Below are 22,082 nucleotides of genomic sequence, written 5' to 3'. Positions count from 1 at the left end.
TCATAGTAATCCTGCAGTAAAGCAGTATACCCAGCCTTTCTTTCCTTGCTTTTATATTGATGAGCTCCTCAGTCCAGTTATTAGTCCTTATTTATTCCACCCAATTTTAAAGCTCAGGAACATCAGTGTTCCTGTCTAGTCAGCTGAGGGAGATACAGAAGGCAGAGAGAGCTGCTCTTTTTGTTGACTATTTAAGGAGCTTGGGGCACTGAGTTTTCTGAATTAACTGTCATCATAATCCAAAGTTATTTGGCATGAATTTAGTCCCAAGTATAGATGGACTTAAGTTTGGTAATCTCCACATGCCTTTAATTTGAAGAGAGAGAGATTTTCTACATCTGATGCCTCAGGCTAGTATCTGTAATCTACAATGTAATTGAAGCTTAACAGCAGCTATATTAAATAAACATTGATTTAAATTGTCTGTAAAATGTATAAAAAGTCTCTCTGCTCACTTACAATTTTTTTCATAAAATGAATTAATTTTCCTTCATTTGCTCCACTAAGAATTTGCCATTTCTCACCATAATCATCTTTATCTTGCTTGGTTTAAGTTTGAGCTGGCTGGCTTTCATCCATATGCTTATCCCTCCCAGGTACTCTCACATCTGAATGATACTATAGCCATCTGTACTAAGAAAGTGGCATAAAGCTAGGTGACACTGGAGTCTGTGTTGTTTCAGAGCCTTTTGAGAAGGCCTTGTGTAAGTTGAAAAGGAGAGTAAATAAGGTTCATTGCTATGAGAATCAACTTACAAGGTCTCTTTGGGTGAAAAAAGTTATTTATCAAATCCAGTTTCTTCCCAGGACAGTTTACTGTGTTGTTTCTGCTGTTCCTAATTTAAAGCAACTACACCATCCTGTTGGAATATGCCATTTACCACTGTGTTCAGTTTGCGGGTTTATTCTTAAATTACTAAATGAAACTGGAAATCAGTAGGGTTATTATCACTGTTGAAAAATCAAGGACTTGCAGTAAGAAAGCTCTTAATAACTCAAAGCATAATATGCATACTTCATTCTCAGAATATGTTGCTACAAGTTAACCATTGCTCATGAGTTTAACTTACTTTTAGTCAACTCTCCTTAATCAAAAGCTTGAAAGTATTTTTGCAGAATATTAAAAAAATATATATACTGCTCTTCAGGTTAGGAAAATGGGAGGAAATGATGTTGCCATTGCACAGTAAGCCAATAATGTAACTGAAACACTTGTCTCTCCTATTTGTCTCTTTACCTGTATTTGTATTGCAGTTAGTGAAAAGGTAAAGAGAAGCGAGGCAGGGTTTTATGCTCATTTTAAAAACTTCAAAATATATTAGATCAAAAGCAAGTCTCATATTTGTATGTATGGAAACAGGTATGGTCATTGCATTTTCACTGATTAAAATACAAAACTCATTTTATTATGAACAATAAATAATAGGTTTAAATTATTAAGGCTTTTGTTTTTACCCTCACCCCTTAAAAGAGAGAATTTGTATAATGCTCTGAAAGCAGAAGGAGCACAGGAATAGTTTTCAGTTGCCTGCAATTCTGCAGAGAAGCATACTGGGTTGAGTTTCTGGGGTGAGGGTTTTGTATGGGGTTTTTTCATTTGGAGAGGCTGACCAAGTGGGAATTGTGAAAAGACTTGCAGATTGGATTTTTTAAATGGTTCTTTAGATATGGATGAATGCAACCTAAGTCTAAGGTTTTGAAATGTTTTTGCAAGATGAAAGGCTGTAATTTAACATTTGATACCTTTTCAGTGTACTTGAGGGAAATTGTTTGAATGTGCTTAGGGATTTAATTGCTTAAAAGACATAAGAAATCAGGGTATCTGCATTTCAGTATATTGTGTCCTGTAGTGGAGGATAACAATATTAAAAGACAAATAGTGATTACTTTTCTGAATTAGTTTGCTCACTCGAAGAGCAGAGCTGTCTTAATTGAAGAACATGAAATATCTCTCTACCTGTTATACACTATGTCATCTTATTTCTCCCTGGAGAAGAATATGAGAATAAAGAGGAAGCTAGAGTACATGAAATACAATCTTGAGAATCCTAAACTGATTATACTAAAGTACAGAAAAGTCTCTCTCATTTCTTTAGTTCTTGGATGTTGAAAGGAAAGGATTTGTGTTGTCACTGCCTCATGTTTTTCCTTGTTGATACATAAATACTCTTAATGGATATTGCATTTTACATTTTTTTACAAATCAGTATGTGAATTTGAAAATAATAGAGTATATTTCAGAGAATGTAGATATGAAGTGGTTTTTCATGGTACATGATGTTGAACTACTCCATACTGTTCAAAATTTCTTCCTAGTTTCTTCATTTAGAGTTTCTCTGTCTGTTATAAATTTAGAGCCTCTTCAGTTCTGAAATAAAGTCAGACTTAAAGGACTCTGAATGCAGCTTGCAGATTTGTATATGCAGACCTTTATAGATCTGTACAAAGTTTTCTATACTTAACAGTAAGTCTCATAGGTTTATAATCTGTCATGGTGATGAATTAGTGATGTTACATCTCCCAGACACCTGCTAGGTTTCTGTACTGTGTATTCAGCAGGCACACTCCCACAAAAATACGATGATGCTGGGTGGTAGCTTGCCTAGGAAGAGCAGAGACTACTGGCTCCCACTCCTCGCTTTTCATAAGTTCTTGTCTTTGTAAGAAAAATGAGAGCTTGGACAGAAGGATCTCCCTAGGCAGGTACAGCAAGGAGATGAAATATATTACTTTTTGAATTTCAAATGTTGGCAGATGCATATGAGTGCCAGAAGGACATTGCCATGGTGGAATACTATGGCTTATTTAAGAGCCTTATATTACTGAATTATTTTTCTAGCTCTTCAGTATATCAAGAGTTTATGTGTAAAAGAGGTAAAATCAATGCACATACACAAGAGTTAAGGGTAGTGAATATGTAGTGCAAAAGTGAAACATTGCACCATCAGTATACGCAGAAGATAGATAGTTACTTCTGTTTATATACTGATGATAGTGTCTTCCTATTTACAATTTGTGCTATTGCAAATGGTCAAAATTAGTTGGTTTTACTATTCTGATTCTGTGCCTTCAAAGTTGATAGTTATTTATTAAGGAAAACACATTAGTACATGTTTAAAGATTCCTGTCTGATGCAGAGACTGCATACTTGGATTGATGAGGAACATTCTTAAGAGAACGAGTCAAAATATTACTTCATTATTTCAAGATTTCTTACAATTCTGTTTTAAATATATTTGGGCAATAAAATTTAAACCGTAGTCATCTGCTACTTATAGAAAAGAATCATATGAAGTACACTTGACTAATGTGAATGGTTTTGAATACAAACCCATACTTAATAATTTTGAAATATAAAGTAAGAGTATATGAAGTAACTTCCTTTAGTTTCTTTGTAGTTGCATAGTAGAAGGGAAGAAGGTTGTGTACAAAGGGAGTTATTTTTATGGCTTACCTCAACTGACTAGAACTTTTTTTTTTCCCTCAAGAGTTTCTGGTTTTATTTTTCATGCTTTTTCCCCCCTTCATTGCAGCTTCCATTATATTATATTGTTGTTTTAAGTGTTTTCTACTAAATGCAATTAACAGCCTAGTGCTATTTTGTGTGAAAATTGCATGACTAAATTAATGTAATGGATTTTAATACTAAAGTCTTTTTTTAAGACTCTGAACATAAAACACAAACTCTTTTAATAGAAAAGTCTGATGTGATGATAGGGATTCTTGGATTATACTTCTGTAACTGATCCAATCATGGCCTTTAATTTTTTTTATTCTAATATTTAAGCGTGCTGATGATATTTCAAGTTCACTATCAGATACTACACTGCTTGTACACTTCTTCGGCAAGAAAGGAAAAGCTGAACTGAACTTTGAAGATTTTTATAGGTGAGTCTCAACTTTATTAATTCCTTGTAAAAAAATACTTGCATGCTTGTTCTAATTAATGTCTATTATATTACTATATACATAGTTTCTGCAGACATGTATATAAAGTTTATGTTCCCCTTGTGTGTCTTATATATACGAAAAGCAAAACAGAACAATAAGTGGACCAGCAATAAAAAGTCCTGTGCTGATGCTGCTGCATTTGCAAAGTTTGTTAGCACTTGTATGCATATTTGGTTTGGGGTGGAGAGGTTATACCCCAACCTTGTCCTTACTGTTATGTAGGAATTTTTTTCTGCTCGTAGGGACATATTTAAATGTAAATATTTTTCTGAAGATATTGTGTAGACACCTTAGAACAAGCTTCTTCTGGGAAAAAGTTAAAGCACAGTGGAAGCTATTGGTTTAATTATTGCACCAGTTAAAGTAGAATTTAAAAATAGAGGGAGAGTGCCATAAAAACAGAGCCACAAAAATGTATATTTCTTTGTGATAGAAAGAGATACAGTGTTTGGTTGTTGTTTCCTCAGTAAATACTCTCTCAATACCTGTTGTCTTTATAGTTATCATTTAACTGTGCATTCTAATCAACTAGATGTTTGCAAAATATTTTGCATTAAAATTATGTATGTCATGAAAAGTATTCAGGAAGTATTTGACACAATATAAAAACTGTGTCATCAGGTGAAATCATGATGGGAGTTCAAAACAAGAACCAGAAAAGAAGGTACTTTTGAAAAAGGCATCTAGTTAAAATGTCTATCTATTGCTATAAGACGTTGTGAATGCTAAAGAGGTTAAAACCTAGCAGACATATTCATGAAAGAGGGATCCATCAAGTTTTATTCAACACTACCTTACCAGCTCAAAAAATCAAAAATCAACTGTGGATTGGTGAGGGAAATATTATTGTACATTTACCTTGCACTTATACTTTTGCCTAGGCATCCTTTTGATTTGAGCTCCTTATAGTTCTTAGAATACATAGTTCTTATGTATTGGGAAGGAGTGTTGCACGCAATGTCTACAGGATGGTAACTCTTGGGAACCTGTAACAGGGAAGTGCTACAGGTTGTGGTTGACAGTCAGATGAACATGAGCTCCCAGTGCTGGGAGCTAATTTCATCCTTGGTTGTACAACTGGGACATCAAGCAGAATCAGGGAAGTTAAGAATCTCCTTTTTATATATAGCTAGTTTTATATTTGATCCATAGTATATTTTGAGTTTTGGTGTCCAGAATATACTAAATATGTTGTTAAGTCGGGAAGAGTTTACAGAAATATCATAAGAATAGTGAAGTATTAAAAAAAAAAAAAAGTTTGAGATTGAAAGGCTGCAGGAGCTCATCATACTTAGCTTGTTAAAAAGAGAAAGGTAAGGTTTATCGCAATTTGTAAGTAACTATATGGGGAATAAATTTTGCGAATTCATTTAGTACCATGATGGAATTTTCAGTCTAGCATAGAAAAATAAAGATCAGTGACCCACTGAAGAAGAAAATTAAGCAAACTAGAAGTAAATCAGAAATATAAGTAATAAGTAATTTTAATCCTTACTAAAACAATTCATCTTTGAATTAAGATTGTTGTATTGGTTAGAAAATATGTCAACATGGATAAGGGATTTACCAGATTTACCATCAGTGCTATGAAAAGGGAACTAATTGGTATAATGCTATTTGGCTTTATATTCTATGAGTCTTTTAAGGACATGAATAGTATAAATATAAAGTATTACCATTTCTTCATCTTTATGGTTGTGCTCTAGATTTATGGATAACCTGCAAACTGAGGTTCTAGAGATAGAATTCCTTTCCTACTCTAATGGGATGAACACCATCAGTGAGGAAGACTTTGCCCATATTCTTCTGAGGTATACAAATGTGGAAAATACATCAAGTTACCTGGAAAATATGCGCTGCAGGATTCCTGAAGAAAAGGTAATTGTTTAGCTAGGACAGCAATAGGCCACAGCATCCAGTCCTAGTGTCATCAAGATGAAAACAGCCTTGTTGGACTGAAGTTTTTCAGAAAAACTGACGTGTTTTTCAGGTTATTTGCTAAATAAAAAGTAGAAGAATAAATAGCATAGAATTATGTTCCATAGGATTTAGCTAGTAATATTTTTGAAATTTAGATAACAAAGCTTTATATGACATGAAAATTCCATTTAAATAGCAAAAACCATAAGACTTGAACAATTTTCTAGCAATGAGGCATTAAACCCCCCCCTTTTTTTTCTTACTTCTCCTTTGCAGTGCCACTGGAATAGCACCTCTTCAGAAGTAACATTGACACCCTTTATCTAGTTGTTTTATAGTCTTAATGGATCAGTTGTATATAATTATTGAGGGGTATGTGGTTCTTACTAGTGGCTGAAGAGGTAGAAAAGATAATAAAAACAGTAAAGGACATGAGGTAGATAGTCCTTCATTTGTTTAACAACAAATGTGTTGTCTGAAGTGTATCTGAGAGAAATGTAGTGGCAACTATGCATCAATGGTAATCGATAGCATAATGTTTAAAGTAGCCCTTGAAATAAGGGATGTTTTGGATATACTCCTATTTGTGTTTACAGAAGGAGATCAGATTAATCTGTCTTAGAGTTCTTAACTCTTTCAATAGCTATATATTTTGATAGCATTGACAGCAGAGCTTGTGAAGAAAAATAAATCGGTTTGGACAGTTTTTGGTTTTTTTTATTTGAGAAATGACATTGTAATTTCAGTCTACCAAGTAAGATCAGTCAGCTGACCTGATAGAAACACTCTAAAAATTAACAATTTTCTGTTCAAATAACTTGATTATCTGATTTTTCCCGTGGTCCACTGAGAGATAAATATAGCTGGGGAGTGGAAAGGGAAAGCGGGGCTGTCTCTCTTGCACCAGATTAGGTGTAAGATGAAGCGGTAAGATTGGGATCAGAGCTCCTTCTCACTGACCCTTTCTGAGTTCCCAGTCTAGCTGCCTGAGGTGTTCAGTTCTAACTACTCTAAAAGGTCTTCACAGCTTTCAATATTCAAAGCCAAGAAAGTGCAACAGAAAGGGTATAAAGCTCTTTTTGCATGGTTCCCAGATGTTTTTTGGTTAGGGTGAAATAAAGATTTCCATATATATGGAAATCTGAAAAAAAAGCACTTTGGGGCTTGTATAACAACAATGATATAAATATCACTTGGGTAACTGAAAAATAATGACAGTCATAGGTACAGAGAAATACTTCTCTGAATGGCGAAAGTGAAGTTGATTAAGTAAATATACATACCGACACTTTCTTTTAAACAAAAGGGAGTATTCTTTGAAGCTCATCTCTAAGTCTTCCAATGCCACTGTTCTGATAGCAAGTCTTCCATAGTAGTTTCCTCTTCTGATCTCTGATGGGACCATCAGCTAAGGAAAATTTCCATGTAGAAAGCTGTGTAACACAGTTACAGGTTTGCTTATTCTGGGAATATCCTGGCACTTGACCAGTGCCATATATCTGTATGTTATATGCTATACCTCCACTAAGTAAAACAAGACATTGCCATTTTCCGTATCTCCACATCACTGGCTTGGTAAATGTGCTGTCAGTACAGTGGAGAAAGTAAATCCCTGTGACAGTCTCCTGTGCTGGCCACAGGCTTTTGAGAATGGGACTTTGCCTCTTATTACCACGGAGGCGTTGTTCATATGTTTGCACTTTGTTTGCACTTGTAATTACATAATTCAAAAATTAAAATATATATTCTCTGTTTTATTGCAGTGATACACTGCAATACTAATACAAACCAGAGGGTTCCATTTAGAAGAAAAATTAGTCTGGTCTGTAAAGAAATAGGCAGCTCCTCTCACAATTGGCAATGTTAATCTTTTGTGGCGCTGTATGTAGAAGCCTCTAAAGCAACCTGGTGATCATTTGGTGTACTGTAGTCATGTTAAAATGCTGAGCTGGCCTGCTGCCTGCTCACAGGCTGTTTTCTTCCTTTTACTAACTAGATGCCAGATAGTGATTAATTTAAGCTGGCATCTTGAATTACTACAAATATCAGCTCCTAAAGAAAGTCTATGCATTTTTAACAGTATTGGTGCATTATTATAACAGTTTTCTTTGCTGTAGTAAAATATAATCTGTCCAAATAAATTTAAAAAGTTAGTTTCCTTTTCATAGAAAATGAAAGTTTCCAGTAGGGAACTTCTGGGTTACCTACATGTAGATAATTTCTGATGCCAAAATGCAAAACGTATGGCAAATACGGTATGTTATTACAGTTACTAGTTGAATAAAATATGGTCCTAGGAAAGGAGAGAAACAGTAGAATGCTGTATGCCAACTCTGTTTGAGTGTCATTTTGCCTGCCCTTCTGCTTCTTTTGTGTCCTTTGCTGGTTCTCCCCGAGAGGAAATAAACATGTATGATTGCAGATGATTTCAGCGGGAATTGTAGAACTCTTAAATCAAGCCAGATATTTTTCTTATTGCTAATATGTTGTGGAGTATGAACAGTTTAGCCATGGACTGCAGCTGTGGCTCCTTTATCTCCCTGCTTCATCTCCAGTGTCAACTCACGGCAGCAGTTTGCATCACTACTGGAAACACTGAAGCTGCAAAAAGGCTTGTTTGTAGACCAATGGTTCTCAGCCTTACCTATGCAAGGGCTACTTTCCATCTAGACTGGTCATCTTCCCTCTAGTTACATGGAAAGAACCAGAATTTTTGCAGTAGCCTGGTCTCTTGGAGTATCTCCTATGTTCAGAATCTTTACAGACAAAATTGTGCAAATTAAGGATTTTAAAAAACCATTATGAACCTAAAAATGTCAGCTCAAGACTTTGATGGCCATTTTCTATTACAGCTATTATTGCTATTTTGCCATAGTACCTGAGCCATCCTAGTTGGGGACGGAAGTTTCACTGATCTAGGTATGTCATAAATATGTGACAAAATTATTCCAGTCCCAGCGATTTTTCAGTTTAAACAGAGTGCAAAAAACAGAACGTGGATATAAACTATTAAATGTCAAGTGCAACAAAAAAAGAAGACAGTATTGGTTAGTATTAGCAAATTAAGCTTTTAAGAGAAAAATTTAAAGGAGAATAAGGAGGTGGTTCTGTTTGTGTCTGAGTTTCCTCCCAGTTGCAAAGGGTGAAACAGAGAACAAATATGCTTGTTGAGAAAAGCAATTCATGATGGAGATGGGTCAAGCGCTCCAATCAAACAGTTTATAAATCTTAGCTAGAGCTTAAGTAGGATAACTAAAGCAGTTGTTTACATCTCAAGTGGGTGGAGGCCTATTAAAGTCTTTTATTTTAACAATATTATGTTGTTTGCCACATTTACCACAGTACTTTGCTGCCTCATACAGGTTTACACCCAACCTCTGCTGTTTTCTCTTCTGTCATAAACCGACTTCAGTATGTTTTCTGTGTTTCACCATGCCATAATGACTATGCATATCTCTGAAGAGAGACATAGGTCAAGATTTTAGTTTGAACAGAAACGCTCACGGGTCTTTCTATTGTCTTCAGGTTTATTATCAGGGAGAAGTAGTTAAATAGGATAAAAGCAGACAGAAGAGTAGCCAGGGATGATAGTTAAAGGAGGCCGTGGAGATCAAGGTTTGATGAAGAATGCCATCCAATGTTCAGAATGGCTGACAGACCATGGAGAATGAGATATAGGCTATGGTCCTCGCTTAATTCAAATTCTCTGTTTAAGGTCTCTTCCAAAATTGCTTTAGAGATAGTTTATTGGGTCTTTGGATTTGTAGCTAAGATGAGAGAAAAGTAGAACACATATCATAAGGAAAGAAGAAAAAATAAGCTCTTTTAACAACAGCATTGTCAGAGGAACTTTCACAGAAGATATTCTGAAGTCTGGTCAAAATGCAAAAGATTTTTTAAAAAGCTGGACAAACCCTGCAATACTTGATATTTGGAGTATCAGGTGAAGAGACCTAGGTGTCTACATCTAGGTATGTAAAAACTTCACCTTAAAGTACAGAGCTTAAGTTAGATCATAACATGTTATTTACGAATTCATTCAATTTATTTATGTGAGCAGACACACTCGCATATATATAATAGTGGGTTGCAGGTTTTCAGTAGCAAACATATTCCAATATTCACACAAACCTAGACTTCTATTCTCAATATTAACTGCTGTATCATAATAATCCTGGAATTCTTAAAGATTGCCTTAAGCAATGGAATAATATTTTTGACTGCTTTTTGGGTGAGATTTGCTATCCGTTGCAGTGGCAAAGAGGATTCTTGCATTCCTCAGGAGACTCTAATTCTTTACTTTATTGACTTTCAGTACAAATCTCTATTTTTTTTCAGTGAGTGTAGTATCTATTCTTAAATGGAATAGACATATGTAACTGCAAGGTTTATTTATTCAGTTGTCATCACTACTGATAACTTTTATGGTGCATAATGTTCTTTTATTTTTTAGGGTATCACATTTGATGAGTTCAGATCATTTTTCCAATTCTTGAACAACCTAGAAGACTTTACAATTGCAATGCAAATGTATAATTTTGCAAGTCGTTCCATAGGTCAAGGTAAGTGTTTATATTTTTACAGCAATATGTTGATAAAGATACAGAACTGTTGACAAAAATATGAAAATGTTTTTTAATTCCTAGTTTGTAGTTTTAATGTCTCAGGTAAAAGGCTAAAAAGGCTAGGGCTCCAGCTTTGAGAGGAGAAGGCTTAGTTATAAGAGATACGATAAAGCTTTACAGAGTCATGAAAGTGGTGGATAAGCTAAATGCAGAATAGTTGGTCATCAAATCCTACAATACAAGAGTTAAGAGGCAACTGATGACACCAGTAGGAGATCAGTTTAAAGCAAACAAAACCATTTCTTTACACAGTAGGCATCTGGAATCTGGCCTTCTACGAAGGTTGTAGAATGAAACAGTGTCAGAAGGTCCGAAGAGGGGTTAGACAGATTTTTGAACAAATCAGTAAGTAGGTGCTGAAAGAACTAGGCAGGTATGTACTGACTAAAATCTTTAATACAACAGTTGAGATGCTTGGGAGTGCAAGAAGAAGAATATGTGAAGTGGTTAGACTTGTGTGGTCTCCTCAAGTAGCATCTTCGTGGCTCTGACACAGTAACACCAACACAGTCCTACCTCATGTGGCCTTACCAAAGGAGTATACTGTTTTCTCTGTGCTTTATTTCTTGGGTTCTGGTTTGTGTCAATAAAGTAAATGCCATCAGTATATATGTAACATAGGTTTAATTTTAATATGATTTTCTAATTTTGTTAGTACACATAGTATATAGACTGTTATCTTCCGTGTAAAATAATGTATACCAATTAAGCAGTATCATTTTATATCAGTTGAGAACTACTTGGTTTAGAACTGTGAAATTCAATCCTAATTTTCACATTTCCTTATTTTTTTGAGTGCTTAAATGTGAAAACTGAAGTTAAAAGTTTATTTGTATTTCATAATATGTTGTCCACAAAGTAGGATTGGAGTAATGTATTTTATTTTTTCTTCTGATGTTCTCTTTACGCAGATGAATTCAAACGTGCTGTGTATGTAGCCACAGGTGTGAAGCTTTCGCCACATTTGGTGAACACAGTGTTCAAGATTTTTGATGTGGACAGAGATGACCAGTTGAGTTATAAAGAATTTATCGGCATTATGAAAGACAGACTCAATCGAGGGTTTAGGGTAAGGATTCTAATTTTTATAATTATCTTAGATGACTTTACTACCTACCAGTACTTACTTTAGCACCTGTAGCACCAGTAGGTTGCAACAGTGTGTATGTTTAAAGACATATGTTTTATAGAAATCCTGAAGCAGTCTGTAAGATAAATTCCTTCTTAAATTCATTACTGTTTTAGTAGAAGGCAATACATAGAGGATATAATGTACTTTTGTGGTACACAAACCAAACTGGAGATGAGAAATCCTCTGCATACTATAATTTCTTCTGTATTGTGTGATTGATAGATTGGCATTAAGAATTTTAACAAGGGTATCAATTATGTCTGGGTGGTTGGCAGGGAAAAGAGTTTGTCTTTCTCAAATTTGGGCGGTTTGATTAAAGGTCAATCATTGGCTCTTATAAAACGTTATTTAAAATACCAAATCTTGATAATGACTGTTGGAAAGAGTTGCAGCAGAAGATAATTTTAGTTTTCAAATAAAGTATTAGTGAAGTGGTGCTGAACAATGCTATATTCTAGTTCAAAGCTCCTTTTGATAATTTAACCCTGTATCTAATATATTAAATTACAAGAACCTAGAGGGCAGGAAATTACTTGCAGAAAATTTTCATAGGGAACAAGCTTGTAAACCATGCTTTGCCTTTTAGGTGAATGTGTAGGCCTTGCTGCCCTCTTCAGGTTCTGTGTAGTATAGGGGAATTTTATAGTAGTAGAAATATTTTTAATTAGAATATGATCAATAAAAGTCACATATTTTTCTTCATATGACAGGCGTTAACATTTTTAACTAAATGTAAAATGGTGTTCTTACTGACAACCTAATCTTAGACATAAATCTTAAACTGTATTATGGTTCCTAAATTCACATTTCAGTATGTTATTTCTGTAATGTAATTTTAGCAATTTTTAGTTAGCTTCCTAAATATAATTTTAGAACTTTCTGTGAAGTGGTGTTGAGTCTAATAGTTTACTTGTTATTTTTGTAATAATATGATCAAATGTAAAATGTGGATGACAACCACTGTATTTGTAACAAACTTATTTCCTTGTTGGTCCTCAATTCCTATTATTATGGTGTGGGAATGATGATTGTTTCATAACTGTTTCAAGATGTTCAGCTATATGTTTTAATTGTTTACTAATTGTAAGTGTGCAGTGTATGTTAATTTAACCAGAAAACAGTCTGCTTACTAAGTAATTTTTGTAAATGTATTACATGTTTCTATTTCACAAAATGCATGACAGAAATCACATACAATCCTTAAGAACCTATATCATCCAGCACTACTCAGTCTTATGCATGTAGCTTTCGTTTGCCTTGGCCACTATAAAATATTCCGGTGGACTATAGAAGATCTATAAAGGATAGCCAAGGATGTTCAGAAGAATAGCATGGTCTTTCCTAAATTATATGCCTAATTTTAATTAGATATGAGATATCTCCTGGATTGCATTGGAGATGATCATGATTTGGTCATATAATTCATTTATATTCAGACATGCCTACATGCCGACTTGTTAGATTATTCAGAAAAATGCATTCTCTTCACTAATCAGCAGTATTCTAAGACAATTACAGTACCAAACTTAGGAATTACAATTTCCAGTAAGTTTTCGTAAGTGTCACACAAACCTGATTTTTCCAAGAGCAGGTGGTAGCAAAAATTCTGCAAAAATTTGCCTTTTCAGTTTAAAAAAACACCCCCACCCAAGCCAATCTTGCTTTAGAATGAAAAGAATAAAACACATAAGAACCTTTTGCCCAGAAAAAATTGGCACAAAGTGTCATTATTTTCTTCCTATTGTTTGTACATTAAAAGTTACACAGTATTTAGCGTGGCCAGGACAAGTAAAAGTTTACTCTCTTGCTCCTACAGTGTGGAGGGCTCAGATGTTGTCTTGTGCTAAATCAAAACTAACAAATCACTAACCTTTTCTTTGGTAATAACTGTTTCGAATCCACATTAAGATTTGGTCAGTTCCGTTATACAGATAAAAGAACAGTATAGCTTCTGCTTATGCCATATTTTGTAGCAACGTGGCATTTTTTGCCGTGAGAATTTTGAACCTGTCTGCAAAGTGTAAATGCCCGATTTTAATGTTAAGTATCCTACAATTAATGTCTGCCCAAATCAATGTAGTCTCCGATTATCAGTTTATAAAAACGTCTAAAAATAACAGTTAAAAATAGGCCTATGATTTGAAGTATGATTTTTCAATTGACATCTTATACTTAGTAATTCACCTTTTTTAAAAGTTGTTTTACTAAAATGTTTGCCCAGAAGAATCTTGAAGGCATCACAGAGCTTGGCAGTAGGACCATGTATTTTGGAAAAGGGCATTTTGTGGTTACATAGTCTGACTAAAGCAAACATATTTAAGAGCAAGTCCAGTGAAACTGGAGGTCTGAAAGGTCTGTCAGTACCTACCAGCTTTGTCCTGTTTAAAAGCTTAGCCATAAACTTACAAACTCAAGGAAGGTCAGGTACTACCCCTTATAGGAACAGAATAATATTCATTGTAACATATATTATAGATATGTTTTTTGAAAAGTAAATGTCTCAAACTGTTTATCAAATGAAATTTCTCTCTTTCTGGAATCTAGTAGTGTAATCTGAAACCTTTTTTGGTTTTAGAAGTTTGAAACAAACTAGTATATTAAGCTGCCATCAAGTGGTCAGTCAGAGCATTGCCATAAACGTACTAAAATGTGCAGACATGAAAAGCTTTATTTTTGCTTGCTGTTTGGTTTAAAATAGTTATTTCCTTTCCTTTTTTTTAATTTAAAAATATATAAGAAGATTCCCTTTCCTTTATAAATTCCGGTTTTAAACTGAAAGATTTGGAACTTAATGACTGATAAACATTTTATCTAGCACATACTATACTGTATCTTCTAGCTATTCGTCACTTAAAGCCATTTTTTTGTATTTTCATGATACCGTTGTCTTACGCTTACCTCTGGCTGCCTTCACATGTTGTCTGCATCTGCGCACTTCTCCATCTTCTGCTCCACAGGGCTACAAACCTATACAGAGGTATACTACTTTCAAATCCTGCGTGAGGAAGGAACTCTATAGCAGATAAATGACGGTATGTGTTAGCCGCCCAGTCTGAGTGTGCTGGCATGCTTGCAGGAATGGCTGAATGTTAAACTGTCACTGCTTTGTTTCCCGTGCCAAAATTCAGGAATGGGTTACCTGACTGTAAGCAATGTAGTAGCTCAAAGCGTCACGTTGTGTGTTTGACTGAAGCAATAGAATTCTATTCTGGAGTTGGCAATGACTGACTTGCGCTGTCACTGTTTTGTAAGCCAGCTATGATCTTGTACTATGTTTGAAAGAAGGAAAAGTATTCTTTCATAGTTTCTGTTGCTGTTTTCTGTCTGTCCTGTGACCACTTTTCAGATAGTTTCTCAGATACTTATAGCTAATAAGTATTTACCAATGAAGACTGTAGAGGCAGGTTTTTCTTCCTGAGAGACTGCCAGTAACTTTAATTCCACTTTGATTTATACAGCTACACTTCTAAAAACAGTAATGTGGTTTTGGATCGATCAGTGCTGTACCAGCAATTTTCAAAAATCGGCACTGTGCCCACACATGACCACCATGGCTATTTCTGCATATCCACTACATGAATATTCATTCTTACAATTAGATTGTACTGTTGGTTTCAGTGTAATAACTGGGGTGTGCATATTCTGTAGCCATATTGTGAAATTGTTTGCCACACGCTGGGCACAGCAGAAATGTGTTAGTTGACATTTCTCTTCTTACATAAAGCAAGAATTTTCTCCTTTACAGTTTAAGGTTTTGATGCCAGTACTTCTTTCCTGTTTATATTCATAGACTTTGCTGTAGTTGCTATGAAGGCTGCTAACAGCTCACATAGGTCCCAGATGCATTATTTTGCAGAGGTGAAGAACACAGAGATGTACACTATGACAAACAAGGCGGAGTAGCCAGCCCACCTCGCGCTCCGGAGCCAGGAGGGTTTGACTGTCTTTAATTCTGATAAACAGAAGCACAGTATTAAGCTGAGGTTTCTTGTCAAATAACCATCTTCAGATGCCTCCATACATCAGCATATTGGCATCTGACCTTCTGAATCGTCCCCTTTCCTATCACATGCCTCTCTGAGCACTCGTACTCCGCTGAGTGAGCTGGGCCTCTGATTTAAATCTTTCTTCCCTAACTCTGAAGCAGCATGGCAGGAAAGCAAGGAATGTAGGTAAACTAAGCAGAAGTTTCTTGGATCCTGTTTATCTGGGGTGATGGCTGTAAGGATGAGAGGCGGGGTGCATTTACCCAGACTGGTAGCCCACCATGTTTTGATGTTTTTCTTTTGTAGAGTCCTGTGCAAGATAGGTAAGGGAGAGGGAATATATCTAAACTATTGACCTATTCCAATGGCACAGCATGTCCTGTACCCCAAACTGTGTTCTCTGAAACTCTTCGTGCCATTTCTTTTTCAGTGAAGTGTCACATCTTTTGAACAGGCTGGTTTCAGTAGAGATGGCTTGGGGCACACAGTGAAGTGTCACATCTTTTGAACAGGCTGGTTATTTTAAATTCATCAGTAGAGATGGCTTGGGGCACGTCCAAGCTTATACAGCTGATTTGTCCTCCTAGAAGGAAGACAAATTACATTTGATCTGCATAGTCTTCTTGTACATATAACATTTAGCATCCATAGGATTATTTCTTTATTATTTTGATTAACATTTTTTAAGTTATACTTCCTCTTTATAAGTGTAACTCAAATACTGAAGCACTGTACTAATATGTGAGGAACAGAAAAGGAAATTTGATCTTAACCAACAAAGTGACTGGTTTCTGGGAGGTAGGAATGTGCACTGGGAAGTGTAAATGACTAGTGAAATAATTCAACATTTTAGTAATCCAAGTCACCAGGCACATAGGAGGAAATTCGTAGCTTTAGATTAATTTTATGTAACTTCATCTCTGAAACTTTTGACTCTCAAAACTTCCTTTGTTCTTTTCCCATGTCTTTTTAAAAATCATTTTAGGAGTACTTTGTCTTTTTGTCCCCGCTAATTCTGCCATAACCTACATTGTGGTTGCATATCAAGTATTGTTCAAACTGTAAACTTTTCAAGATATTGAACAGCTCTTACAGAAAACTGGCAAAATGCTGTACAGTCATGATGCTTTCTGAGTAATTTCAGTGAAGGTTATGTGACCAGGTGGAACAAAATGCAGTGACACAAAAGAATCCAACATCTAATCCTCAAGCCTAATAAAATTAGCTTGGTGAGAAGAAGAGAGACCATGGTAAAAGCATAAAGTTTACATACATCAACACCTTGACAGAGATCTGAATTCAGGCAATAAATTCATTCATTCATCTTTTGAGATGGAGTAAACTGGAAGGAAAACACTCAGTGGAGATTTATAACGGGAGATATTGTTCATTCTGTATAAAGTCATTCTCAAGAAAAAAAATTTAAAGTTGAATAATAGTATGGCTACACTACACATCGGATATCTGTTCCCTGTGCGCTCAGGAATGCAGTGTAAACCTGTTGTGGTTTAACCCCAGTTGGCAACAAAGTACCACACAGCCGCTTGCTCACCCTCGCCCCCCTGGTGGGATGGGAGAGAACATCGGAAGGGCAAAAGTAAGAAAACTCATGGGTTGAGAGAAGAACAGTTTAATAGTTGAAATAAAATAATTTTTTTTTAAATTGTAGTGAAAAGGGAAAAAAAAAAAAAAGAGGGAGGAATAAACCCCAGGAAAAACAAGTGATGTGACCACTCACCACTTGCTGACCGATACCCAGCACATCCTCGAGCAGTGATTGCTGCCCCCCAGCCAATTTCCCCCAGTTTCTATACTGAGCATGGCATCATATGGTCTGGAATAGCCCTCTGGCCAGTTGGGGTCAGCTGCTCTGGCTGTGCCCCCTCCCAGCTTCTTGTGCACCTGGCAGAGCAGGGGAAGCTGAAAAGTCCCTGACTGGTGTAAGCACTGCTTAGGAACAACTAAAAACATCCGTGTGTTATCAACATTCTTCTAGTACTAAATCCAAAACACAGCACTGTGCCAGCTACCAGAAAGAAAAGTAACTACCTCAACTGAAACCAGGAAGAAAACCTCAAATACATAAAATTCCCTTGTCTCTGCAGACACATCAGTCAGCTGCTGCTCTTCACTTGAGCAACTGCTCCTTGTCTCTTGTGGTAAATTCCAGTAACATATCCAGTTGTTAGCTATTCTGAGTTCCTTTTTGTGCAGAGTGTTACTTAACTTACAGTATTTCTTCAAATTTGTTGTAAATATTTATTAAAGTTTGTTGCAAGTGTCAGTTAATGGAAAGGGAAACTTTAGCCAAAACACATGTGAAGTGATTTGGAGTTAGTTACTGTGGAGGAGAACAGAACTGTCTGTCTTTGCTGTACAGTGTGGAGTGAAAGTGAATTTACATAATTCTAAAAAAAATGTATTTTCTATTTAGTTTATAAATTGAAAAGATAAAAATACTGAATCATTGGAGATTTGAAATTGACCAATTTCAATTGGCAAATGAAATTTCAGTCTGATGTACAAAAAACCACATAAATCTATGTGAAATACAAAAATCTGCTGCAATTACATCCCAAAGTTAGGTGCGATACAATAACTCTTAATTTTACTTCGTTCCAGATATAGATGTACAGATCATTGTCTCTGCTTTGATATACTTTCTGTGGTAAATGTAGAACTCTGATGAAAGAGATTAAGATGACTGGCGTAGGTACCGTAGATTATACCGTACTTTGAATCTGCACCCTGAAAAGGGATGAACAGCACATTGTGCTGTACATTACATATCTCTAAATTGCACTAATGCAATTTACATAACAGCGTAAAGAACATTATACCCTTATAATAAATAATTAAAATCTCTCCTTGGGGAATAACTGTACAAGCTCTGTGTGGTTCAGACGGTGTTTGCCAGAGCCTGTCTCCCTGCATCGCTCTCCCTGCAGGGCCCGCAGCCTGGCTCCGCACTGGCAGGTATGCCTTTGCATACACCGCAGGGCGAGCAGAAAAAAACACATGAGTAGAGAGCTGCCTAACAGAGCTGAGGGGAGAACTCTATCTCGAATGCCTTATGGAAGGGTCGTCTAGGAAATTTCTAACGAAGCCCTTCCAAAGCTAATTTCCGAAGGATGATAGAGGCCAACTTCAGGAGGGATTCAAGTCCATCTGAAAGTACTGTTTGCCAAACTATTTGTGTGCTCAGTAACTGTAATAGATACTGCAGCTGTAATTCCAATTTTGTTCGCTTCTGAAGTATTGAAAATAAGTATTAGATGTCACAATTGTAAATCTAGAAAGTAAGTTGTAAGTCCCAGTAATTTCTTGAAAATCTTACGATTTTTGCATTAAAAGAACTGTTTTCCAGATGTTCTGAATTTTGTGGGGCTTCTAAATTTCTGATTAAAGGGTTTTAGGAAGTAACAGTTAATAGCTACAGAGTCCTGGGACTGACTGGGAAAGGAAATTTCATTTTGAGAAAGACATGAAAGACCCAAGCATGAATTCAGGCCCTCATTGCTAGTCATGTCTCAACAATAAGTTGCTGTCTTCTATAAATGCTTCAGTCAAGCAACATTAAGATGTGTCATGCAGTTAACATTTTGAAAGCTTTGAATTTCCATACTTTCCTAATATACAGCAGTTGAATACATCTATCGTAAGAGACAGCTTTTAAAAAGAACTAAGAGGACGTTGCTTGCTTGTTGAAGAGGCTGTTGCTTACCTCTTCTCTAAAGCAAATGAAGTAGGAAGTGTGTGATAGGCGTGCCTTATCCACTCATCTTACAAAAGTAACTGGGAATTACAGAACCCAGACTTTTGATCCTAAAACTGACTAGAACCATAAAAATGTACCTGGGTACAGTGGTAGGAAAATGTTCCAGTGAAATGTGAAAGCATTGCAGAGTATGTGGACAAAATGTTCTTTCTATGGATTTGGTACGCTGAGGGTAGATACAACAACACTCCATACACTAGAAATAAGTAGATGAACAGTTAATGTACTTCAGTGTTTCTTTTACTGATTTTCATGAACATTCCTCTGAACCTGTTTCATAAAATAAAAAATAAATTCATATCTCAAAGCACTGGTTAATCAACTGAATGTGCTTTTTTTTAAATAATGCAATGCATTTTGCAAGTAATGCATTTTTTTTCATAAGATTGACCATAAATCTCAATGTAATTACGCATTCGTGTAAGTATTGTTTCTAATATTTCATTTAAAGTCTGGATTATATAGTGCTGTGGCTTAGGTTGTTTTCTGAGTATTTACAACTTCTGCATAATGTTCTGTGCTTTTTAATTATACAAGATGAGTAATAAGAATAAATGAAATGTAGGCCTCACTCTCTAATGGTTGATTTTAAAATGCTGCAATGTCACAATATTTTCAGCTTCTTCAGCCAGTCCAACCAAAACAAGCTATCAGACAATCTCTCACCTTGACACCATCTGCCTCCAGATACTGGACTTAATTTTGAAGATGGATTACAATGTAAAATTACTTGGAATTTTAAGCTTCTCACTTATCTACAACTGCAATTCCTGTTCCTTACTGAGCCTCTTTCCCCAGTTGAAATATTTAGCCCCTCTCCATCTTTCTGTATTTTCTATCAAAATAGGCTTGTGAACTTAGGAATAACAAAGAAATAGTGAGATCCAGTGATAACTACAGGCAGTGTAGAGTCTAGCGAATCTCCCAGGCCAGTCTTTGGACAATACTCCTCTCCATTCAGTGGGCCCTTACTAATGTCAGTGAGCTACAATGAGATTTAGGATTAAAGTAACCTAGTATAAAGAAGCTTTTCTATCATCTGCCTATTTTGTATTTGGCTTTTGTTAACGCCTCAGTTCCATGAACATCAATAATTTTCTATGCTTTTAATTTGGTGTTAGAGGTGAATTTTTCAGTACAGTCATAGAATCATAGAATCGTTAGAATCATTTAGGTTGGAAAAGACCTTTAAGATCATCAAGTCCAACCGTTCAGTTGACATGAAGTAGCAAGAAACAAAACTAGAGAGAGAGCAGGACATACCTGAATAAAGAGGAAAGGTCTTACAGCTTTTAATATACATAGGCTATTTGTTGAATGCTAACTGTGTGCTGTGAGGTGAGGATGCATTTTGAATTCTTAACCCATGTATGGATTTATGACCCTCATTCTACAGAAGTACTTCTGAGCCATAGAAGTACTTCTGAGCCGTAGAAGTACTTGATCTTTCCTGATTTTAATAGGAAAACATGTATCTAGTTTGTGTGAGTGTGAACCAAATTTAATGTAATACTAAGGAATTTAGGGAACAATATCTTTTTCCAATCATATTTTTTTTTACTTTTCACAGGAGACTCCAAAGTATGGTTGGAAGGAATATTACTCTTGCGTGATGACTGTAACCAGTGAACATCTCAGAGATCTATGGAAGCAATTTCGGAGACGAGATATGCTGAGATAAAGGAAGAAAGAAGGATTATCTGCACTGGCTAGAACTATTTATTCGTGTGAATTCTTAATGAAGAACAAACTAACCCAGGTGAATCGTGAATCTTCCAGCTGCAGTAGAAAACACAGGACTTCTTTTCCACTTAATGTAGTGATCATCAGCTCTTACAACCGCTTTTAAGTATGTATTTTATTTGAATGATAAACTATCACCTGACTGGGAAAAGTCTTTTTTTTTAATAATACATTAATTTAATAATACATTTTAATATTATTTTTTATTATTTTGAGATATGTTTGTCATTTAAAAGAAAACAAAAATAAGTTTTACACCTGGGTAGGCAAACATTTTGGCAATGAAGAGAAACTGCCCCATGTCAGCTTAGACTGTGAATTTGCTTTCAGAAGAGCACTATTAAAAGTTTGTGCTAAATTGGGAATGAGAATACACTAAGTAGCATAACAATTCCATACAAGTTGAATGTACAAATTAAATTCTTAGAAGCTAACAAAGCTGTTACTTTAAAAAGAGTAAAGCTGTTATGGTTATAATGTGAATGATAGGTATTTACCTAGGAAAGGTACTGTATGAACTATACTGTTCAGATTCGCCAAGTCTTACTATGACATTTGTTAATTTATCCTTTAAAAAAATATAGTACAGATTTTAAGATGTCTTATTGAGCTGTATGTTGAAGAAAATTCAAAATGTTCAAATTCAGGTTAAGTAACACACACTTTGTAGTATTTCTTATAAATTTTATCGCCATACATATAAGTTCACTGATATATTTCTGGTAGAGTAAAACTTCACGTGTTTCTTGTGAATAGTGCACTTTTATGTGAAGTAAGATGTGGCACCGAGTAGAAGTTATAGTTGTTTAATTTGCTACTCTGGAATGCAGTATCTGAAAAATAGATAAATAACTTGTGTTTGTGTCAAACAAAAAAGCAAAACAAAACATGAATGCATGCAGCAGTACAGAGCAACACTCTCTAAGTAATTTTATTGGAATATTATG

The 22,082-nt window shown here is 35.4% G+C and overlaps 1 protein-coding gene across 1 annotated transcript in view; it reads left to right on the top strand.

Moving 5' to 3' along the window:
• MICU3 (mitochondrial calcium uptake family member 3) overlaps positions 1–21,073 on the top strand; it is a 42,601-nt gene extending 21,528 nt beyond the window's left edge. Inside the window, exons 9-13 of the mRNA XM_035897832.1 lie at positions 3,788–3,888; positions 5,658–5,829; positions 10,325–10,433; positions 11,408–11,565; positions 20,963–21,073. Coding sequence (XP_035753725.1) covers positions 3,788–3,888; positions 5,658–5,829; positions 10,325–10,433; positions 11,408–11,565; positions 20,963–21,073 — 651 coding nt within the window. The remainder of the gene's footprint in view (positions 1–3,787; positions 3,889–5,657; positions 5,830–10,324; positions 10,434–11,407; positions 11,566–20,962) is intronic.
• Positions 21,074–22,082: the final 1,009 nt, after the last annotated feature.

Source organism: Egretta garzetta, unplaced genomic scaffold (genome assembly GCF_000687185.1).
Source record: "Egretta garzetta isolate BGI_Z169 unplaced genomic scaffold, ASM68718v1 scaffold46, whole genome shotgun sequence".
NCBI classification, from domain to species: domain Eukaryota; kingdom Metazoa; phylum Chordata; class Aves; order Pelecaniformes; family Ardeidae; genus Egretta; species Egretta garzetta.
This window is presented reverse-complemented; position numbering and strand designations above follow the sequence as displayed.